The sequence below is a fragment of the Amyelois transitella genome, chromosome 28, assembly GCF_032362555.1.
Source record: "Amyelois transitella isolate CPQ chromosome 28, ilAmyTran1.1, whole genome shotgun sequence".
In the NCBI taxonomy this organism is placed as follows: domain Eukaryota; kingdom Metazoa; phylum Arthropoda; class Insecta; order Lepidoptera; family Pyralidae; genus Amyelois; species Amyelois transitella.
The window spans coordinates 4,929,917-4,954,178 of NC_083531.1; the positions used below are offsets into that span (position 1 = coordinate 4,929,917).

Here is a 24,262-nt window from a genome sequence, read left to right on the forward strand (position 1 = left end):
AAATGGATTAGGTGCTAAGATTAAGGAAACACATTATATAAATGTTTTCTGGAGGTGGGCGTTGAGATCTGCGACACAGTTTTATAACTTCTGCAGATGTCATCGTTATACTATGTTACTTAAATTGTACTTGTTTTTATTTCCAAATAAATATTTTTCATTTTCATAAAAAAAGTTTATTCAGATCACATTATCACAGGTAATTCTTGACAAACGGTGCGTGTTTCAACAAATGCGTGAAAGTTGTTATTGTGTTAGCATTGCACAAGTTTTCGTCGTTTGGCGCGGTGGAGACCACCCCGCGGAGGTAGTATCTGTATTTCCCGCGCTCGTATTGAGCTATGACAAGCCCGCCGCCGCTGTCGCCTTTGCAGACTGCTGTGCCTGTGAAAAAAAAAGTGTTTGTTTTTTTTTATATTTATTTACACGTAACTGACAAAGACAGTTAGATATACAGCTTAGTTTTGATATAAAATGTTATCATATTTCATTTTGAGGGGTAAGTACGCAAAGACTGTCAAATGTAATTTTGCGAAAAAAAAAACAATAACATCACGCCGCTTTCACGGAGGGGTAGGCATAACATAAATAAATACCTACTTAAATATAACATTTTTTTGTTTTTTTTTTTTTTAATTATAAAATTTGACATTTGACCTCCACCATATTTTCTCCGTGTGGGATATCGAAATGTAGAGATCACAAACAAAATTTATAAAGCCTACTGGCGGCAAATCTAATATTATAAAGTTTGTTTGTTTGAACGCGCTAATCTCAGGAACTACTGATTCGAATTGAAAAATTATTTTTTGCGTTGAATAGACCATTTATCGAGGAAGGTTTTAGGCTATATAACATCAACTATAAGAAGCGAAGAAATAATGAAAAATGTGAAAAAGACGGGGAAAATTATTCATCCTTGTGGGCTTCAATGATGCCCAAAACAACTATTCCACGCGGACGAAGTCGCGGGCACAGCTAGTGCGTTAAACGCGTCTGCTTGTAGCATTTATTCATTCTCTTACCGTTGTTCTTGTAACCGGCGCAAATTTTATCACCCGTTATGTAAGCGCGGAAATTCGGCGGCGACTCGTTGAAACACACGTCATATGGCACTATGGGGAGTTCAACGACCTTCAGTACTTGTGACGCGGGGCCGTTGATGTCTGTAAGACCCCAGCCGGCCACCTGAAATTAATTGACATACATATATAGTGACATTTAAAACAACTGCATCCTTTTAAACATAGACTATACCCATGCTTCTGAGCCGTTTGAGCCTATTTTTATTTAAATTATCTAAACGTCATCATTTTCACATTTAAAAAACCCTCAAAAACTACGTCACACGCTTTATTAAAGACCAATACTACAAAAAGAAATTAAAAATAAACATGTAAATAAATGTCTGAAAAATTAATTATTTTTCTAGTATCAAGATCAAGTAAAGTACAGAGTTGTGGAGATCGCTCAGCTGAATGAATTGTGTCGTTGACCTCTGAATCTTACGCGTCGCTTTTCCGCCGGCCGGGGTGATATGACGTATTTAGGATCGTGGATTTTGATACTTTTATTTTTTTCGTACTTTCTGAAATATGAACCGATAATTTTCTTTTCAGTTCAGTTAAATTTATACAGTTGAATTAAAAGTCAGCCTGTATAATGTGGGAGAAGTTTTGTTTTTGTTTTTTTTTAAATCCGTTTTGTTAGCTAACCTCTTAGGTACTTATTTTTACGTTGGTAACAATAAGTGACAGAATAGTGAGTCTGTGGTACGATGTAAGACGTTATAAGATGTGTTTTTAAGAAGTCCAATGAAATAAGAAGATTTACGATATAATTCCGCACTGTTTTACTTAAATATGACAAAAATAGTTGTGGAAATGAAAGTAAAACAGTGGGGAATTATATCGTAATTTTTTTTATTTTGAGTTATTGGTCTTCTTAAAAACACATCTTATAACGTCTTACATATATATCTATTTTTCAGGTAACTTTTCGGTACGGTTTTATGGTAAATGTAACATGTATTATGGTATTGATAACATATTATTATGGTATTGGTAACATGTATTATGATATGTGCCGTGTGGTTCCCGGCACCAATACAAAAATGAATAGGACCACTCCAAGTCTTTCCCATGGATGTCGTAAAAGGCACCTAAGGGATAGGCTTACAAACTTGGGATTCTTTTTTTAGGCGACGGGCTAGCAACCTGTCACTATTTGAATCTCAATTATATTATTAAGCCAAATAGCTGAACGTGGCCATTCAGTTTTTTTAAGACTATTTGCTCTGTCTACCCCGCTAGGGATATAGACGTGATTATATGTATGTATGTATAAAAAAAAACTTGTTTTAAAAAATATTAAATCTTGTTATATTTTTGCTGTGAATTCTGAACTACGCTACGGGCCAGCCAGCATAACTTCTTACTTAAAAACAACAGAAAATAGATATAACATTTACCTTTCCAACGTTCCCCTCGGCCAGTTGCAAATGATCAAAGTTCTCGTCGAAGTCCAAACACACGGGCGCTATGTGGGGCTTGTAGACGAAGGAAACCGTCAGCTGGAGAACGGCCAGATCCTCCATGAAGTTGGACGCTGAACCACGAAAACGTTGTGGTATGTGGAGCGACATTACCTGATGGATTAATTACAATTGACGTACTCGTAGAATGAAAGGCGGATGTGTGGGTTATTGGCACCAATAAAACAAAAAAGAATAGCACCACTCCATCTCTTTCCCTTAGTCGCCTTTTACGATGGCGTAAAAGGTCGCCTTTTACGCCATCGTAAAAGGCGACTAAGGGAGGGATAGGCTTACAAACTCTTGGGATTATTTTTTAGGCGATGATCTAGCAACATGTCACTATTTGAAACTCAATTCTATCAGTAAGCCAAATAGCTGAACGTGGCCATTCAGTTTTTAGACAGTTGGCTCCGTCTACTCCGCAAGGGACATAGACGTGACCATAAGTATGTATGTATGTGGGTTCTCACGTCTGCCTTCTGCGAGTCATCATTGGGATCGTTCCACGGCCGGTACAATTTCCCGACCGCCACAGCGTAGTTCTTAGCGGGCAGAACTTTATTTTCATCGTGCCAGAAGCAGTGTGCGGCTGAAAATTAAATATAAGCCGTCTTAAAGACCTGTCATCCGATAACTTACCAAATGTAAAAAAAAAATATTTCTTATTTACTGTCCGTTCCCGCCACTTCAGCTTTCATTGAGAGAGTTTTTTCTGTAATGAATCAGAAGTGGCGAGAAGAGAGAAATAGAGCGTCATTAAATTTAATAAAAAACGAATTATTTATTTATTTGAATTTAAATTTTGATTGTCAAACCTTCGAAACATTTAAGGTTGCAAGAAATAGTTAGCATGTGCTAAAAGCACACAAAAATATGTTTTTAAGGCAATAAAATCATAAATGCCGTGTGGTTTCCGGCACCAATATAAAAAAGAATAGGACCACTCCATCTCTTTCCCATGGATGTCGTAAAAGCCGACTAAGGGGTAGGCTTATAAACTTGGGATTCTTCTCTTAGGCGATGGGCTAGCAACCTGTCACTATTTGAATCTCAATCCTATCTTAAAGCCAAAAGCTGAACGTGGCCTATCAGTCTTTACAAGACTGTAGGCTCTGTCTACCCCGCAAGGGATATAGACGTGATTGTATGTATGTATGTATGTAAAATCATAAAATTTGAAAAATACATTTTTAGCTTCCAAATACTTTATTTCTTTCCCATTCAAACAATTATATACGTTTTTTTGTAAAAAAAAAAGTTGGCAACCCTACACACGGCACTCAATCTGTGTAATTTGTCCCGTATATATTTATTTATTCTATCATTGTTTTAACATTAACTCTTGCCTGATATAACCACGCTGGGCCTGACCAGCTAGTACTTACAGCGAGGCTAACTTAATCTGTGTAATTTGTCCCGTATATATTTATTTATTTATTCTATCATTGTTTTAACATTAACTCTTATGTATATATTTATTTATTCTATCATTGTTTTAACATTAACTCTTACCTGATATAACCACGCTGGGCCTGACCAGTCTCGAACTTACATCGAGGCTAACTCAATCTGTGTGTCATATGAGTGTCAATGTCATTGTCAAGAGAGATAGACTAACAGTTTGTAACGGACATACAATAAAATAAAATCAGTTTGTCATGGCGTCATCATGAGACCGAAGCTTGAATTTGTTTTATTTCATAAATTCCTATATGAAACAATCTGTGTAATTTGACCCGTATATATTTATTTATTTATTCTATCATTGTTTTAACATTAACTCTCACCTGATATAACCACGCTGGGCCTGACAAGCGACCCCCCACATATTTGCATATAAGGCGTTGTTGTCTTCTTATAAATACCCGTGTGCCAAGGTAATTCCCCGCGTTTGGCACGACGCCCGCCTATTATCAGTTCAGCGCCCTCAGGAGTCACTTGACCGCAATCTGTGTTGAAAGTTTCAGTTAATAATTACGTCGGTACATACATATGGTCACGTCTATATCCCATGCGGGGTAGACAGAGCCAACAGTCTTGAAGACTAAATGGCCACGTTCAGCTATTTGGCTTAATGATAGAATTGAGATTCAAATAGTGACAGGTTGCTAGACCATCGCCTAAAAGAAGAATCCCAAGTTTATAAGCCTATCCCTTAGTCGCCTTTTACGACATCCGTGGGAAAGAGATGGAGTGGTCCTATTCTTTTTTGTACTGGTGCCGGGAACCATACGTCGGTGGTCAAAATGGTTAAAGTGTCCGGCTTAAATCCGTGCGGGGACAGATTCAAATCCTATCTCAGCCATATATCTATACTAATATTATAAAGCTGAAGAGTTTGTTTGTTTGTTTGTTTGAACGCGTTAATCTCAGCAACTTATGGTTCGAATTGAAAAAAAATCTTTTTGCATTGAATAGACCCTCCACATATTTGCATATAAGGCGTTGTTGTCTTCTTATAAATGCCCGTGTGCCAAGGTAATTCCCCGCGTTTGGCACGACGCCCGCCTATTATCAATTCAGCGCCCTCAGGAGTCACTTGACCGCAATCTGTGTTGAAAGTTTCAGTTATTACTTACGTCGGTGGTCAAAATGGTTAAAGTGACCGGTTAAAATCCGTGTGGGGGACACAGGTTCAAATCCTATCTCAGTTATGTATTTATAACTCTTTTCTGAGTTATACATTACTTTGAGTGCTAACAGATGATGAAGTTGCGGAGGTCCGGGAGTCGCTTCGTGTAAAAATCAGACTCACAAAATCCAGGATCAGGTTCGTAAAGGCGGGCCCCGAGCTCCCCTCTAAAAGCATATAACTTAGACTCACTGCAGAATGAAGAACACTCAGGGTTCCCTATACTTTAGAATAGGACCACTCCATCTCTTTCCCATGGATGTCGTAAAAGGCGATTAAGGGAATAAGTTCACATTCAATTAGTGCAAGCTTCTATGCTAGTCTGGTAGCTAAGAAAAAACATAACGTATACCAGCTGCTTCTCTTCCCGTGCAGATTGTAAAAGTCTATCAAGGGATAAGCTTATAAGCTTGGGATTTTTCTCTTAGGCGATGAGCTATTATTAATATAATTCCATGATTAATCTTTATAGGTTGCTAGAACGTGGCTTTTTGAGACTGTTGGCTATGTCTACCCCGCAAGGGATAAAGACGTGATTATACCCGTGTAAATGTCATATTAATGTGACCAACACAATTTCTCATGTATCCCACTGAGCTGGGACTGAGTTGGGACAATTGAGACGATTTTGTTGGTGTCAGTCCCGGTTGCATCCTCACCACTCTGGAGAGGAGCCCGGGGTGTGCCTTCGACCATGGATCCTGAATTGGGTGAGTCAGGTTTTCACACGAAGCGACTCCCGTCTGACCTCCGCAACCTTTGCAGGGGAACGTAACCCGTATTGGATCGATCATGGTCACACATCCAGTTGCCTGAATGTGCAGGATTCCTCACGATGTTTCCCCTCACCGTGAGAGCATCAGTTAGTATTCAAACTAATGTAAATAACTTCGAAAATATTCATCGGAACATTGCTGAGGTAGGATTCGAACCTATGCCTTTCTGCGCATCACGCCCTTGTCTGTGGCAACGGTGGTCCCGGGTTCGAATCCCGGCCGGGGCATGATGAGAAACGGAACTTTTCCCAATTAGCCTGAGTCTTGAATGATTATCTATGTAAGTATTTATTATAAAACTAGCGACCCGCCCCGGCTTCGCACGGGTGCAAAATTATAAATGTTATTATACATAAAAACCTTCCTCTTGAATCACTCTACCTGTTACAAAAAACCGCATCAAAATCCGTTGCGTAATTTTAAAGATTTAAGCATACAGACAAACAGACTAAAATAGCGACTTTGTTTAATACTATGTAGTGATATAGTATCGTTCAGTTAGTATCTCGTTACTCCTGTTTCTAACTCAATTTGTGTAATTTGTCCAGTAAATTAATATTTATTTAAATTAAATTAGCCGTGTTAAAAGGACGGAGGAAAAGGAAAAAATTAAATAACAATTAAATAAATAAAATCTTTATTTTTATACTCCATCCTCTTGACATGGCAAAATATGGCTTTTAAACAATATAACTACGTACTAGGCATTCTACATAAAAAAAAAATATAGAAAAAACTTATTGACGTGACAATGTCTTATAATTCGATTGAGCCGGCTGCACGCACGAAAAAACATGACTCATGCGGCGTTACCTCGCTCTGAGGCGTTCCATGTAAGGCTTGAAGTGCGAGCGAGAGCGCGGAACGAGCGACAAAGAGGCACAATCGGCCTTCGCGTTCGGCAGCGTATACCTCGTTCTCTATATACATATAAATCTATTAAACAAATGAAATTGAAATTTTCTTTTGAAAAATGCTACCGTTCCATCAGTATTTTCTTAAGACGTTGTCACGTTCAACTATCGTCAGTAAACGGAGTTTACAGATAACCGATTTTTTTGGCCAATAAAACGAGTAATGTCTTATCATAATAATAATTTAAAAAATAATAATAATGTATATAACCATGGTATATAACCAATATTTTATTTGGCCTTTAGTGTTTTGTTGTGAAAAAGTTATATAAATGTAAATGCAACCTCATTTTTGCTTATTTTTAAATAAAAAATATAGCATCTAACCTGTTAGCCTATTCGTATCGACTTTTCTAACTATCTAGGAATTAATATACAGGGTGACTTTTAATTCAACTGCATAAATTTAACTTGACATTGAATTTAAATAAAAATAGGCTCAAACGGTTCAGAAGCATGGGTATAGTCTATGTTTGAAAGGATGCAGTTGTTTTAAATGTCACCCTGTATATTGCGTAAGTGCCATGTAATATCCGAGTTCCTAAATTATACAGGGTGTCTGGTAAATCGCGTTGGTTCTTGAATAGAAAAAAATAGGTGTTTTAAAAATTTTGCTAATTGTCTTAACATACATACATACATAAAATCACGCCTCTTTCCCGGAGGGGTAGGCAGAGACTACCTCTTTCCACTTGCCACGATCTCTGCACACTTCCTTCGCTTCATCCACATTCATAACTGTCTTCATGCAAGCTCGGCGGTTTCGGGTACTCTTGACCTGACCCTTAACAATTGCAAGAAGTGTGGATAACCACGCGGTATCTGACAGTGTCTAAACATACTCAGACTATGGACAATTTTGAATATTATTACTTTTTAAACATACATACATACATAAAATCACGCCTCATTCCCGGAGGGGTAGGCAGAGACCACCTCTTTCCACTTGCCACGATCTCTGCATACTTCCTTCGCTTCATCCACATTCATTATTTTTTAAAATATATAAAAAATTATTTTTTTAAATTATAATTCGATTTTAGTTATGTGACATCAATAAGTGATACCTTGTATCCAATTTTAAAAATAAATCATAGAGTTAAGCGTGTTCATTATATACAATATCCTTAGATATATGACGCGATTTACCACACACACCCTGTATAAAACTATTGCTTAATATTTTCGGTATAAATATGACACAGATAGGAAATAGATGAGTAAAGACACGCCTTTAGGAGTTTTTAAAATATAAAAAATACAAATTCACGCTAAACTTAACACTTTTATGTTGTGTTAAATACTATCTGTCTTTGGTATATGGAAATTAAGTTATAAGTAATAAATAAGTAAATAGTGTTTCTCACTGTAATATCAATTGAAAGCTAATACGCATATTAAATAAATAATAATATCTAGTAGTAACGCTGTGAAACACAAGGTCACGTCTATATCCCTTGTGGGGTAGACAGAGCCAATTTGATTGAAATGACTGATCGGCCTCATTCAGCTATTTGGCATAATTAAAGAATTGAGATTCAAATAGTGTCAGGTTGCTAGCCTATCGCCTAAAAAAAGTATCCCTTAGTCGCCTTTGACAACATCCATGGGAAAGAGATGGAGTGGTCCTATTCTTTTTTGTACTGGTGCCGGGAACCACACTGCATTAGAATTTTATAGACTAGCTGTGCCCGCGACTTTGTCCGCGTGGAATAGTTATTTTGGGCATCATTGAAGCCCTCAAGGATGAATAATTTTCCCCGTTTTTTTTTCACATTTTTCATTACTTCTTTGCTCCTTTAAGTTGCAGCGTGATGTTATATACCCTAAAGCCTTCCTCGATAAACAGCCTATTCAATACAAAAACCATTTTTCAATTCGAACCAGTAGTTCCTGAGATTGGCGCGTCCAAACAAACAAACAAACATACTCATCAGCTTTACAATATTAGTATAGATATATACATACATACATACATACATAAAATCACGCCTCTTTCCCGAAAGGTTAGGCAGAGACTACCTCTTTCCACTTCTATAGATATATCTATCTATAGAATGAAGCGAAACTATATATGTGGATGAAGCGAAAGAAGTATGCAGAGATCGTGGCAAGTGGAAAGAGGTAGTCTCTGCCTACCCCTCCGGGAAAGAGGCGTGATTTAATGTATGTATGTATCTATCTATCTATCTACATAAAATCTAATCTCGGAAATGTATCCGACTTCCACCCGTATCAATTGTGACGCTGCCATTTTTTATCTCAACCAACGCCCCCCCACTCTTAACATTACCAACTCTAGCGCTAACGGGTTTCACACGCCGCTCACTCCCAACTCCACCCCTCTCCCTCCCTCCCATCCTCCAATCCGTTTCATCAATATCGTAATCATCACTTGCATACTGAAAACCGCCGACATGAATTTCAACACGATCTTTGATCAGAATAGTGATATTTGTGCCGTTTTTTATCAAACCTGGTGTACAAGTAGGGTTGTTATCCCAGCTTCCGTCATCGCCGCATCTCATTGATGGTAATTCTCCGAGGAAGAAATAGCTGGGTTTGACGCATTCCGGCCAAGCTATCGTGCCTGGGGGTTCGTGGGTGGCGCAAGGGCGGCTGCCCTCGGCTCCACCGATTGTGATGCGGCACTTGTGCTCGACGCTGGGGTGACGGGTCAGTTTGCAGAAGCCTGTTTGGTGATATTATATTGTCGGTTTACAGAAGAAAATATTTATGTGGGTATCAACATATATATGTAGGTATATCCTATCTACTAATATTATAAATGCGAAAGTTTGTTAGGATGTCAGTATGGATGTTTTTTTAACTCTTTCACGCTAAAACTACTGCACCGATTACGATGAAATTTGGCCCTCGGCTCCACCGATTGTGATGCGGCACTTGTGTTCGACGCTGGGGTGACGGGTCAGTTTGCAGAAGCCTGTTTGGTGATATTTATGTGGGTATCAACATATATATATGTGAATATATACATCTATATCTACTTATATTATTGACGTGTGGTTCCCGGCACCAATACAAAAAAGAATAGGACCACTCCATCTCTTTCCCATGGATGTCGTAAAAGGCGACTATGGGATAGGCTTACGATGAAATTTGGTATGTAGACTGAAGACCCAGAATAAAATATGATGGCAATTCGCCCAGGAAGATATAGCTGGGTTTGTGATATATATGTTCAAAGGAGTTTGTATAGCATTTCAAACTTCTTTGAACATATATATCAGTTTGACGCATTCGGGCCAAGCTATTGTGCCTGGCACTGCTGGTGATACGGCATTTGTGTTATACGCTGGGGTGACGGGTCAGTTTGCAGAAGCCTGTTATCACATATACAATATAATATGTTTACAGAAGAAAATATTTATGTGGGTGTGAACATATATATTATATATACATAGATACTACTTTTGACTCAGTTTGCAGAAGCCGGTTTGGTAATATTATATTGTCAGTTTACAGAAGAAAATATTTAAACATAATATATATATATATATATACATACTAATTTTGACTCAGTTTGCAGAAGCCTGTTGTCACATATTATTATATATATATATACATACATACATACATACATATGGTCACGTCTATATCCCTTGTGGGGTAGACAGAGACAACAGTCTTGAAAAGACTAATAGGCCTCATTCAGATGTTATGTATAATCAATAAAAAAAAAAAAAATTAAAAAAAAAAAAAAAAAAAAAAATATAATATAATATATCTCACTCACGTCTACATTCCGGCAATACATCGGACGGTGACCAATCGCCGTCTGCGCAGAACACCTGCGTGTTACCGCCCACCACGCCGTACCCTTGGTGGCATGTTACGTTCAGTACGTAAAGGTCTGACGTTTGCCCGGGAGAAGCGTTGGGGGCGTTCATGACTGTGTATCGGCCGTGAGACGGGTATGGGGGTAGGGTGCATTTGCCTGACGTTTTTGGTGGGGGTCTACAAAAAAAAAAAAGGAAATCATTCGAATAGAATAGATTTATTTTCAAAATTGGACACAAGGTATCACTTATTGACGTCACATCACTTAAATCTAATTATAACTGCTACCGCTTCCAAAGCGCATGTGTAGAAGAATAAAATAGAATAGAATAGTTTGGTGGTTTAGAAAAAATCTAGAAGAATTCAATTAGAATAGAATAGATTTATTTTCAAATTTGGATAAAAGGTATCACTTATTGACGTCACATCACTTAAATCTAATTATAACTATGTACTACCGCTTCCAAAGCGCATGTGTAGAAGAATAAAATAGAATAGAATAATTTGGTGGTTTAGAAAAAATCTAGAACAATTCAATTAGAATAGAATAGATTTATTTGCAAAATTTGGATAAAAGGTATCACTAATTGACGTCACATCACTTAAATCTAATTATAACTACTACCGCTTCCAAAGCGCATGTGTAAAAGAATAAAATAGAATAGAATAGTTTGGTGGGGGGTCTAGGAAACAATCTAGAAGAATTCAATTATAATAGAAAAGATTTATTTTCAAAAATGGATATAAGGTATCACTAATTGACGTCACATCACTTAAATCTTTGCCGTGTGGTTACCGGCGCAAATAAAAAAAAATGAATAGGACCACCCCGTTCTCGTTCCCATGGATGTCGTAAAAGGCGACTACGGGATAGGCTTATAAATGTGGGATTCTTCTTTTAGGCGATGGGCCAGCAACCTGCACTATTTGAATTTCAATTCTATCATTAAGCCAAACAGCTGAACGTGGCCTATCTCTCTTTTCAAGATGTTCGCTCTGTCTACCCCGCAAGCGATATAGACGTGACCATATGTATGTATGAGCTTATCCGACAATTGTCGAAAAAGCTGATTGAGGTATCTCGTGACAGGAGGCTACTAATTACTTATCTGGCTCAGAGAATCAACATTGCCATTCAAATTGGCAATGCTGCCAGCCTTCTGGGCACACTCCCGCATGTTGACGCTATGCAGGGACTGAACAATTTGTAAATTAAATTTTAATTTGTAATCATTTTTTTTTGTTCTTTTTATAAGTAGTTATAGTTTTAAGGAGGCCGTCATTATTATTTGTTAAACCTGAATAAACTGTTAAAAACATAAAAATAAAATGAATAAATTAAGGACGTCCTGGTAAAGGGTCAGGTCAAAAGTACCCGAAACCGCCGAGCTTGCATGAAGAGAGTTATGAATGTGGATGAAGCGAAGGAAGTATGCAGAGATCGTGGCAAGTGGAAAGAGGTAGTCTCTGCCTACCCCTCCGGGAAAGAGGCGTGATTAAATGTATGTATGTATACTTACGTAACAGATCCAGGTTGCTTTCCCGTAGTATTCCCGCCAATTCTGTCGCAAAGCTCATTAGATTCGTCGCTACCGTCCGCGCATTCTTGTATCTGAAATTTGACATTGACATTGACACTGTTTTTTTTTTTAATTTTCTTTAGACGTGTTTACATGTATACATACATATAGTCACGTCTATATCCTTTGCGGGGTAGACAGAGCTAATAGTGAATTGAGATTCGAATAGTGACAGGTTGCTAGCCTATTGTCTAAAAAAAGAATCCCAAGTTTTCTAAGCCTATCCCTTAGTCGCCTTTTACGTCATCCATGGGAACGAGAACGGGGTGGTCCTATTCTTTTTTTTTTATTAGTGCCGGTAACCACACGGCAAAGATTTAAGTGATGTGACGTCAATAAGTGATACCTTGTATCCAATTTTGAAAATAAATCTATTCTATTCTAATTGAATTCTTCTAGATTGTTTCCTAGTAGTTTGTAGGCCTATCCCTTAGTCGCCTTTTACGACATCCATGGGTAAGAAATGCTATATTTTTTAATTAATAATTATATATAGATAAACATCCAATACCCAGGACAGTCAGAGTTCAATTCAGTTCGTTTCTCATCGCACCCCGGCCGGGCCTCGAACCCGGGACCTACCGTGTCAAAATTTAAATAATTATATTTTTAGTCTGTAATTTAGAATAGTTTTTTTTTATTATTAACTAAGGAATTAATATTAGTTGTTTTTTTTTAATAATATGTTTAAATTAAAAATGACATTTTCTTAGTTCCCAATTTGAAAATATTGTTTGTTGATGAAAATAACAAAAAAAAGTAAGTACTAAAACATAGACTGAGAACAAAATTAATACACGTGCATAATAAGTATTAATAACTAGCTGTGCCCGCGACTCCGTCCGCGTGGAAAAATTATTATGGCCATCATTGAAGCGCTCAAGGATGAATAATTTTCCCCGTTTATTTTTCAAATTCTCCATTATTTCTTCGCTCCTTATAATTGCAGCGTGATGTTATACAGCCTAAAGCCTTCCTCGACAAATGGTCTATTCAACGCAAAAAGAATTTTTCAATTCGAACCAGTAGAGTTCCTGTGATTAGCGCGTTCAAACAAACAAACTCTTCAGCTTTATAATATTAGTATAGATCTTACTCACCCCGTTACAATCGGCACCAGAATCTACGCATGCGCCGTACGCGCATTGAAAAAGATACTGGTAACAAGTCTTGCCCGCGCATGCTTTGATGTTCTCATCGGAGGCGTCTGCACAGTTGGCGACGCCGTCGCAATGATTGGAAGCTGGTATTGTATCGCCATTGTCGCATTTGAATTGGCCGCTGAAATTGATTTACACACATATAATCACGTCTGTATCCCTTGCGGGGTAGACAGAGCCAATAGTCTTGAACTGGCTGATAGGCCACGTTCAGCTGTTTGGCTTAACGATAGAATTGAGATTCAAATAGTGACAGGTTGCTAGTATGTCGCCTAAAAGAAGAATCCCAAGTTTATAAGCCTACCCCTTAGTTGGCTTTTACGACATCCATGGGAAAGAGATGGAGTGGTCCTATTCCTTTTTTGTATTGGTGCCGGGAACCAAACGGCAAAAACTTTCGCATTTATAATATTAAGTACCCGGTTGACCGAGCTTTGCTCGGTCTACCAGAGATGGCGCTGATATAGTTTCTTAAAACGCGGTTTTCAAAATGTTTATAATATATCTTGGGAACCGAGCTTTTCTCGAACCTAGGACCTTGATAAATCGATTCCTTGAGCCGAAAAGCCCCTAATCTGTAACTTTCATGAAAATCGTTGGAGCCGTTTCCGAGATCCTGATTATACATATATACAGGGTGACATTTAAAACAACTGCATCCTTTTAAACATAGACATATACCCATGCTTCTGAGCCGTTTGAGCCTATTTTTATTTAAATTAAACGTCATCATTTTCACATTTAAAAAACCCTCAAAAACAACGTCACACGCTTTAATACAATCAATACTACAAAAAGAAATGAAAACTAAACATGTAAATAAATGTCTGAAAAATAAAGTATTTTTCTAGTATCAAGATCAAGTAAAGTGCAGAGTTGTCGAGATCGCTCAGCTGAATGAATTGTGTCGTTGACCTCTGAATCTTACGCGTCGCTTTTCCGCCGGCCGGGGTGATATTACGTCTTTAGGATCGTGGATTATGATACTTTTATTTTTCTCGTACTTTCTGAAATATGAACCAATAATTTTCTTTAAACGTTTTTAAATATCCTTTAAATGAGTACACTCAACAGTTAAATTTATGCAGTTGAATTAAAAGTCACCCTGTATACAAGAATTGCTCGTTTAAATATATTACAATCTAATATCCTACCTATCTATCTATCTAATCTAACCTATCCTATTAGAATCTAATAACCTATCTATCTATCTAATAATTCGATATATAGATAGGTAGGTAGTACCCAGTATTTATTCACTCACTTTGCCTCTACGGTGACATTTCTGCAGCGCGCCAATAGCTCGTCGGAGTCGTCTGCGCACTCTCGCACGCCGTTACACGGCGCCGTGCCGTCTACGCATGCGCCGTAAGTGCAGCGGAACCAGTTGCTTTGACACCTTATAACATATAAATAAATAAATGAATATATCTGGTGCCGTGTGGTTCCCGGCACCATTACAAAAGAAAGAATAGGACCACTCCATTTCTTTCCCACGGATGTCGTAAAAGGCGATTAAGGGATAGGCTTACAAACTTGAGATTTAGGCGATGGGCTGGCAACCTGTCACTATTTGAATCTCAATTCTGTCATTAAGCCAAATAGCTGAACGTGACCATTCAGTCTTTTCATCACTGTTGGCTCTGTCTACCCCGCAAGGGATATAGACGTGACCATATGTATGTATGAATATATATTATGGATGAAGCGAAGGAAGTATGCAGAGATCGTGGCAAGTGGAAAGAGGTAGTCTCTGCCTACCCCTCCGGGGAAGAGGCGTGATTTATATATATATATATATGAATATATCTATTCATGACTTTAATTATTTTAGTCATTAATAGATATATTCATTCAGTCTTTTCAAGACTGTTGGCTCAGTCTACCGCGCAAGGGATATAGACGTGACCATAATCATGTATGTATGTATGATTAGCAATAACTCCTCACTTGTTATTTCTGCACAGAGCATGAGTTTCATCGCTTCCATCCTTACAATCGACCACCCCGTCGCATTTACCGTCGAAGCCGATACAGGAACCATCACGGCACGGCCATTGGTCGCGTCTGAAATGTAAGTATTCAAATTAAAAACTTAGTGCAAACGAAATTTAAAATTAAGTGAATTAGTATCGTGCTGTTAGTAAGTGCCGTGTGGTTCCCGGCACAAATAAAAAAAGAATAGGACCACTCCACCTCGTTCCCATGGATGTCGTAAAAGGCGACTAAGGAATATGATAGATTAAGTCCGTAATTGTAGATGTAAGAGAGTAGTAAATAAATAAATAAACTTGGTATTCTTATTTTAGGCGATGTGCTAGCAACATGTCACTATTTGAATCTCAATTGTATCATAAAGCCAAACAGCTGAACGTGGCCTATCAGTCTTTTCACGACTGTTGGCTCTGTCTATCCAACAAGAGACATAGACGTGATTATATGAATGTATGAAAAAAAGGGAAGTTCTAATTACATTTCCCGTGGAGTTTGCGAAACATTTGTTTTCTTTTGAGCTTTTGAGCGCTAAATCCGCGCGCGTAAAAGCTAGTAAATGTGGATTATTCAATGTTCATGGACTAGCATCAGTGTGGGAGAGTGTTACAATAACGTATTTAGGAACATTCAAGGTTTTCTTTTATTATTTAACTAGCTGTGCCTGCGACTTCGTCCGCGTGGAATAGTTATTTTGGCATCATTGAAGCCCTCAAGAATGAATAATTTCCCCCGTTTTTTTTTTCACATTTTCCATTATTTCTTTGCTCCTTATAGTTGCATCGTGATGCTATACAGGGTGACATTTAAAACAACTGCATCCTTTTAAACATAGACTATACCCATGCTTCTGAGCCGTTTGAGCCTATTTTTATTTAAATTAAACGTCATCATTTTCACATTTAAAAAACCCTCAAAAACTACGTCACACGCTTTATTAAAGACCAATACTACAAAAAAAATTAAAACTAAACATGTAAATAAATGTCTGAAAAATAAATTATTTTTCTAGTATCAAGATCAAGTAAAGTACAGAGTTGTCGAGATCGCTCAGCTGAATGAATTGTGTCGTTGACCTCTGAATCTTACGCGTCGCTTTTCCGCCGACCGGGGTGATATGACGTATTTAGGATCGTGGATTTTGATACTTTTATTTTTTTTCGTAAATATGAACCGATATTTTTCTTTTAACGTTTTTAAATATCCTTTAGATGAGTACACTTAACAGTTAAATTTATGCAGTTGAATTAAAAGTCACCCTGTATAGCCTAAAGCCTTCCTCGATAAATGGTCTATTCAACGCAAAAATAATTTTTCAATTCGAACCAGTAGTTCCTGAGATAAGCGCGTTCAAACAAACAAACAAACTCTTCAGCTTTATAATATTAGTATAGATAACAGCTGATTATCAATTTTAGTCACTTACCGGCAACGATTTGCTTGACGCTTCAATCTGTTCAGAATTGGCTGTTCCTGGGTTGCCAGGTCTCTGAAATATAATCAATTTATTTTTTTTAATTTGGTCTACCATTGTAATTAAAATTATATATTAAATAATTTGGTCTACTTACATTGATACATGATATACAATCTAATACATATGTTCTAATTCAGTGCCGTGTGGTTCCCGGCACCATTACAAAAAAAGAATAGGACCACTCCATCTCTTTCCCACGGATGTCGTAAAAGGCGACTAAGGGATACGGTTATAAACTTGGGATTCCTCTTTTAGGCGATGGGCTAGCAACCTGTCACTATTTGAATCTTAATTCTATCTCTAAGCCAAACAGCTGAGCGTGGCCTATCAGTCTTTTTAAGACTGGTGGCTCTGTCTACCCTGCTAGGGATATAGACGTGATCATATGCTTAATGTGCATACTATTGAAGGTAAACAGCACATACTCATATTCGTAGTTGAAAACATTAATAATATTGATTCGAGTACAAATATTTTTATTTTTTTTTTAAATTAAATACGTTAAGTACGCGTTTAATATCTGTATCCTACTAATATTATAAACTAGCTGTTGCCCGCGACTTCGTCCGCGTAAATTTCGAGTTGAATCTTAATCATACAGTTAGATACAGACAGACAGACAAAAAATGTAAAAAAAAATTCTCTATCCGTTTCAGTCAAGATATTAAATGTACAGACAAAATATTTTTACCGTTTTATTATATGTAGTATTTTGATTTTCAGTTTTTTTAAATAAAATACTCAAACAATACAAAAAAAAATATTTTTAATAAAAAAAAATATCTTGTAATTGTTGGGATTCGAACTTGTACCGCCAACTTCACAGTCTCACGGACTAACCACTGGACCATGGAGGTAGTCAAAATTAAAGTAGACTACATACATATGGTCACGTCTATATCCCTTGCGGGGTAGACAGAGCCAACAGGCTTGAAAAGACTGAATGGCCACTTTCAGCTATTTGACTTAATGATAGAATTGAGATTCAAAAAGTGAAAGGTTGCTCGCCCGTCGCCTAAAAAAGAATCCCAAGTTTGTAAGCCCATCCCTTAGTCGCCTTTCACTTATATTTATATGTTATAGGTAAAATGCTGTCGAATAATGATAAATGACTTTGAATTTTTAATTTCGTAACTTATTTGCAGGCAAACTGATGCCTTGAGTTCATTCAAATGTCGATAACTTTTTTATTAGTGAACCGATTTTAATGAAACAAACTTTAAATGTTATTCTGAGTTAATACAAAGCAATTGGTGAAAGTTTGAAGTAAATCGGTTCAGTACTTTCGGAGATAATCGTGATCATACATACAGACAGACAAGAAATTAAAAAAATAAATTTTTGCTTTCTATTATTCATTCTAAGTGTCCCTCTATCCATTTCAGTCAAAAATACTAAATGTACAGACAAAATATTTTTACTGTTTTATTATATGTATAGATTATATGTATAGATGCGAAAGTTTGTGAGTATGTCAGGATGTCAATATGGATGTTTTTTACTCTTCCACGCAAAAACTACTGAACCGATTACGATGAAATTTGGTATATAGGTAGCTGAAGACCCACAATCACATATAGGCTATTTTTTATCCCGGAGTTCCCGCGGGATTGATTCCACGCGGACGAAGTCGCGGGCGGCCTCGTATAATGGAACGCGAAAGTTTAAAAGTCAGTTATAATAGTATAAAATCACTGTAGGTGTTTAAATTTGCAGCCCACACCTGCTTAAGAGTTAAATTCTATTTTATTTATTTTATGTCATGTAATTATTTGAGAAGCTTGTGTACGTTGAGTTATTTCAAATAAATCTTTCATTCATTCATTCATTCTTAGCGCAATGGCCGCTAAGAAAAAAAATATAATAAAAGTAAAATGGCGATCGTCAATTGTAAATTTTCACAACAACGATTTAAGTCGCAATAAGTTAAGATTAATTTTTTAAGTTTTGAAGTTTTGATAACCATTTTTGTTTTTATACATACCTATTAATGTTTTCTTTATTTTTTACCAATATTTAATATTATTATTACCTACAATATTCAAGACCTAGACGAACGTATCTTGATCAAATTAAGGACGTCCTGGTAAAGGGTCAGGTCGAGAGTGCCCGAAACCGCCGAGCTTGCATGAAGAGAGTTATGAATGTGGATGAAGCGAAGGAAATATGCAGAGATCGTGGCAAGTGGAAAGAGGTAGTCTCTGCCTACCCCACCGGGAAAGAGGCGTGATTTTATGTATGTATGTACAATATTCAATTTCAAATGCCGGCTTAATTATCTAAACAATAGGTTATTTTTAAATACGCACGCTGTCGGATAACAGTTAGCCTCGTCTGAGCCATCAGAACACTGTCTTATGTCATCACACCTGTGTCTTAAAGGGATGCACTGTCCATCACCGCATTTATGCTCCGACCAACTGAAAACATAGATAATAGAATATATATTTTTTTTATATACCCGAAACCGCCGAGCTTGCATGAAGAGAGTTATGAATGTGGATGAAGCGAAGGAAATATGCAGACATCGTGGCAAGTGGAAAGAGGTAGTCTCCGCCTACCCGTCCGGGAAAGAGGCGTGATTTTATATATGTATGTTATTTTTTTTAATTGTTATAATTTTAATTCTTATACTTATATTTATTTATAAAGAATCTTTTAAGTGTAAAAAAAATAGAATAAATTTATTTTCAAAATTGGATACCTACAAGGTATCACTTATTGACGTCACATCACTTAAATATAATTATAACTAGTATGTACCGCTTCCAAAGTGCGCTTCCAAAGTGTAGAAGAAGGGGCGGAACAAACTACAATGCAGCATTTTCATCATTACAAATTTTAATATTGTTACGGCAAGACCACAAGAGCCTTACATACATACACCTAGTCACGTCATCCCTTGCGGGGTAGACAGAGCCAAAAGTCTTGAAAAGACTGATAGGCCACATCAGCTGTTTGGCTTAATGATAGTATTATGATTCAAATAGTGACAGGTTGCTAGCCCATCGCCTTAAAAAAAATCCAAGTTTGCTTTTACGACATCCATGGGAAAGAGATGGAGTGGTACTATATTCTTTTTTGTAGTGATGCCGGGAACCACACGGCACATGTAGCTACAATGAAATATACAAATAAACAAAGATTTGATATTTGTTTACAAACCTGCAAAGTTCTCCATCATTTTTTGCTACAGACGACAAAGCTGGAACTGAAGCTGAAATTAAAAGGAATACTATCTATACTAATATTATAAAGCTGAAGAGTTTGTTTGTTTGAACGCGCTAATCTCAGGAACTACTGGTTCGAATTGAAAAATTATTTTTGGGTTGAACAGACCATTTATCGAGGAAGGCTTTAGGCTATATAACATCACGCTGCAACTATTAGGAGCGAAAAAATAATGGAAAATGTGAAAAAAAAACGGGAATAAACTATTCATCCTTGAATCCGTCAATGATGCCCAAAATAACTAAAGCGGACGAAGTCGCGGGCAAAGCTAGTTAGATATAAAATACATTTATTAATAGGTAAACAATTAATTCTAAAGTGCCGTGTGGTTCCCGGCACCAACACAAAAAAAGAATAGGACCACTCCATCTCTTTCCCATAGATGTCGTAAGAGGCGACTAAGGTGCAGGCTTATAAACTTCTGGATTCTTCTTTTAGGCGACGGGCTAGCAACCTGTCACTTTATATGAATCTCAATTCTGCCATTAAGTCAAACAGTTGTAATAACGGATTAAGTGACCTCTGATTTTGCTCCAAAAAGTCCCAAGAAAAGGTAAAGTGATTCAAATAGTGACAGGATCGCAACCCGTCACTTTTTGGATGTCAACTCTATCATAAAGCCAAACAGCTGAACGTGGCCTATCAGTGTTTTCAAGACCGTTGGCTCTGTCTACCCCGCAAGGGATATAGACGTGATTATATGTATGTAAGTAAGTATTAACAAACAATATTACAGTTAAATTATAAACCGGTTTTGCCCACAACAGGAAAATGATAACCTGAAGGCGCGAACCGCTGTGTTATCATTATATGTACCTATTACCTAAAAGAGCGGTGTTATAAGATCGTCACCACAATTATAGCTGTGCCCGCGACTACGTCCGCGTGGAATAGTTATATTGGGCATCATTGAAGCTCTCAAGGATTAATAATTTTACCCGTTTTTTTGTTTTCACATTTTCCGTTATTTCTTCGCTCGTAATAGTTGAAGCCTAAAGCCTTTCTCGATAAATGGTCTATTTAAAAAGAAATTATTATTCAATTCGAACCAGTAGTTCCTGTGGTTAGCGCGTTCAAACAAACAAACTCTTCAGCTTTATAATATTGTCATTGTCATGTTAATATTAACATCTGTATGCAGCCGTCTTGTTAGGCTTTTAATTATATATGCGTTTTTAATTATGGATTTTCCTTTATATTTTGGTTGACTGGAAGAAATCCTATTGGAGATAAGTCCGCCATTGTACATATTCTTCTAAATCCAATAACTGTTTTGTAATTTGTTATATTTATTTCTATGTGCAATAAAGAGTTTACAAACATATGTACTTAAGTACGTAGAATTTTAAAAAGCTCGATTTAGTAGATAACTCGTAATGAACAAACAACATACATACATACATAAAATCACGCCTCTTTCCCAGGCAGGTTGATCAAGATAAGTTCGTCTAGGCCTTCTCACTCTAACCTTTCCCTCTATACTTTCCTTGTATATCTGCTTAGTCAGCCTGCTTTCATTCATCCTCTCCACATGACGAAACCATCTTACCATACTCTTTTCTTTTCCTGTAACTACATCATCTTTCACATTGTAATGTTGTAACATTCCCTTATTACGCTGTTCCATTATGAACAAACAAACAAGCTTACATTCGCATTTTTAATATTATTTGGGGTATTAGTAAGATTCTTTGAATACAGTTAGCCACAAAACAGGTTCTTGGAAAATCGTTACTGCTTTATCAAAGGGGAAACCCAGCGCGAGTAATTACAGCGTTGAACGTCGACGGCCTCTGTGGCGCAGCGGTAGTACGCTTGTCTGTGACACCAGAGGTCCTGGGTTCGAATCCCGGCCAGGGCATGATGAGAAAAGAACTTTTTCTGATTGGCCTGGGTCTTGGATGTTTATCTATATAAGTATTTATTATAAAAATATAGTATCGTTGAGTTAGTATCTCGTACTTACTTCGAGGCTAACTTAATCTGTGTAATTTGTCCCGTATATATTTATTTATTTATTTAACGTTCACACAAAACCGGCTAAGTGCGAGTCGGATTCACGGATGTAAGAGTCATTATTTTCGAAACTAACATTTTGTTATCGCTTTTCTATTCTTTAGTTTTCTTCCACCTTAAGGTTGACAGGAATAGATTGCTAGATTTGTGTTTTTTTTAGATTATCTTTTTTTTGTGTGTAATATTTATCTATGTTGTTCAGACCATTGAACCAACATCATAAATATGTTGTGTGTTTTTCAAAATGTGCACTTGATTTCTAAGTAAAGAAAGAAAGAAAGAAGAAAGAGAGCGTCGGTGGATGAATCGGTAAGGTATCCGGTTAAAATGTGTGATGCCCAAAAAGGTTTAGGTTCAAATATCACCTCGGCCATGTATTATACCCGTAAAGGTTGCAGACGTTACACGGGAGTCGCTTCGTGCAAAAACCTGACTCACCCAATCCAGGATCCATGGTTAAAGGCACACCCCGTGCTCCTCTCCAGAGTGGTGAGGATGCGACCGGGACTAAAGCCGGGAGGAAGTAACAAAGAAAGAAGAAGGAAAACATGATTATTTGGTACATTAGAATAGAATAGATTTATTTTCAAAATTGGATACAAGGTATCACTTATTGACGTCACATCACTTAAATCTAATTATAACAACTATTTCTTAATATTTATCAAGAACAGAAACATTAACATATAACAACTTTTGTACCAAAATTCCCTCCTTTTTTTTGGTCGTGGTATACACCACAAGGCTGGTCTTCCGTGGGCACCATGGTTAAATAAATAAATAAATAAATATATACGGGACAAATTACACAGATTGAGTTAGCCTCGAAGTAAGTTCGTTCGTTTCGTAAAAAAAAGTAAAGTATGAATGATGACTTATTAACTGTCAAAGAATAACATCACTCCGTTAGATTACATATCACCCAAAACTAAGTATAGTCCAACATATATTATTAAAACATAACATAACATATACCTAATCACTGACTTCAACTGGAAACTGGCAAAAAAATATGTTTTTTACTTGTTTTCCTTTGTCGAAAATTACGACTCAAAGAAATAGTCCGTATTCAAACTCGTAACTTTAATTTCGCTTAACAAATATTTTTTAACAAACAACAGATTAAGCTTTATCACAATGTTAAGAAAATAGATAGGTACGTAGGTACTTACCAGTCAAACACAAAACGACAACATATTTATACATCCTCACTTTAAAAAGTTCAAGGTTATAATAATTTAAAAAAAAACACTACGCGCTGACTAGATAATTACGTTTTCGAATTAAAATCAAAGATATATCGAGTCACATCACTATTTCATTGTTTTTAGATGAATATTTATATTGTTTTATCAAACATGCGCGTGGGCATGTCTCGACGCCAACAATTATTGACCGCTACTAATAATTATTCAGGTTTTACATTGCTGCTTTTTGTGATGCCACGATCTGAACATATTTTTCCTTATTTTTTACGTCACGAATTGAGGTGATTTAAATCAACTTTATGTAGGTAGGTACGAAAAAACAAATTTAGTGTCTAAACATAGTTAGTCCCTTAATTTTAATAGGCGACTAAGGGATAGGCTTATAAACTTGGGATTCTTATTTCAGGCGATGCGCTGGCGAATCGAATTCTTGTTTGAATCTCAATTCTTTATTAGGCCGGGCAGCTGAGCGTGGCCTTTCAGCCTTTTCAGGACTGTTGGCTCTGTCTATCCCGCAAGGGATGTAATGATTGTATGTATGAATGTAATTTTTCACTGAGTATATATTATTTAGTAAAAACCGCCTAGTTTTTATATCTGTGTACATAAATACATATAATCACCTCTTTATCCCTTGCGGGGTAGACAGAACCTAGTCTTGAAAAGACCGAAAGGCCACTTTCAGCTGTTCGGCTTACGATGGATTTGAAAAAAAAGAAACCCCAAGTTTATTAACCTTTCCCTCAGCAGCCTTTTACGTGTGTCATTGTGTCAGTGGTCATTATTCTAAAATGCCTTATGCGGGAACCACACGGCTCTATCTGTATATATGCGCTAATGTCAGAAAGTCGTAGACTGATTTTCTTACTGTTTGAAATGTTGAAACTTAAGGTTTTCTAAAAATACTACCCGTTCGAAGTCGGGGCGGGTCGCTAGTTT

The 24,262-nt window shown here is 36.9% G+C and overlaps 1 protein-coding gene across 1 annotated transcript; it reads right to left on the reverse strand.

The window, feature by feature from the left end:
* Positions 1-175: 175 nt before the first annotated feature.
* LOC106132221 (modular serine protease) lies at positions 176-23,519 on the reverse strand. The gene is made up of 15 exons (XM_060952220.1): positions 23,288-23,519; positions 20,034-20,085; positions 19,178-19,288; positions 16,818-16,880; positions 15,350-15,466; positions 14,664-14,798; positions 13,340-13,520; positions 12,180-12,271; positions 10,616-10,836; positions 9,335-9,550; positions 4,324-4,485; positions 3,007-3,125; positions 2,471-2,647; positions 1,026-1,188; positions 176-384 (listed from the first exon to the last, which is right to left on the reverse strand). The coding sequence occupies exons 1-15, from the start codon at positions 23,319-23,321 to the stop codon at positions 194-196; spliced, it is 2,034 nt and encodes a 677-aa protein (XP_060808203.1). The 5' UTR covers positions 23,322-23,519; the 3' UTR covers positions 176-193.
* Positions 23,520-24,262: the final 743 nt, after the last annotated feature.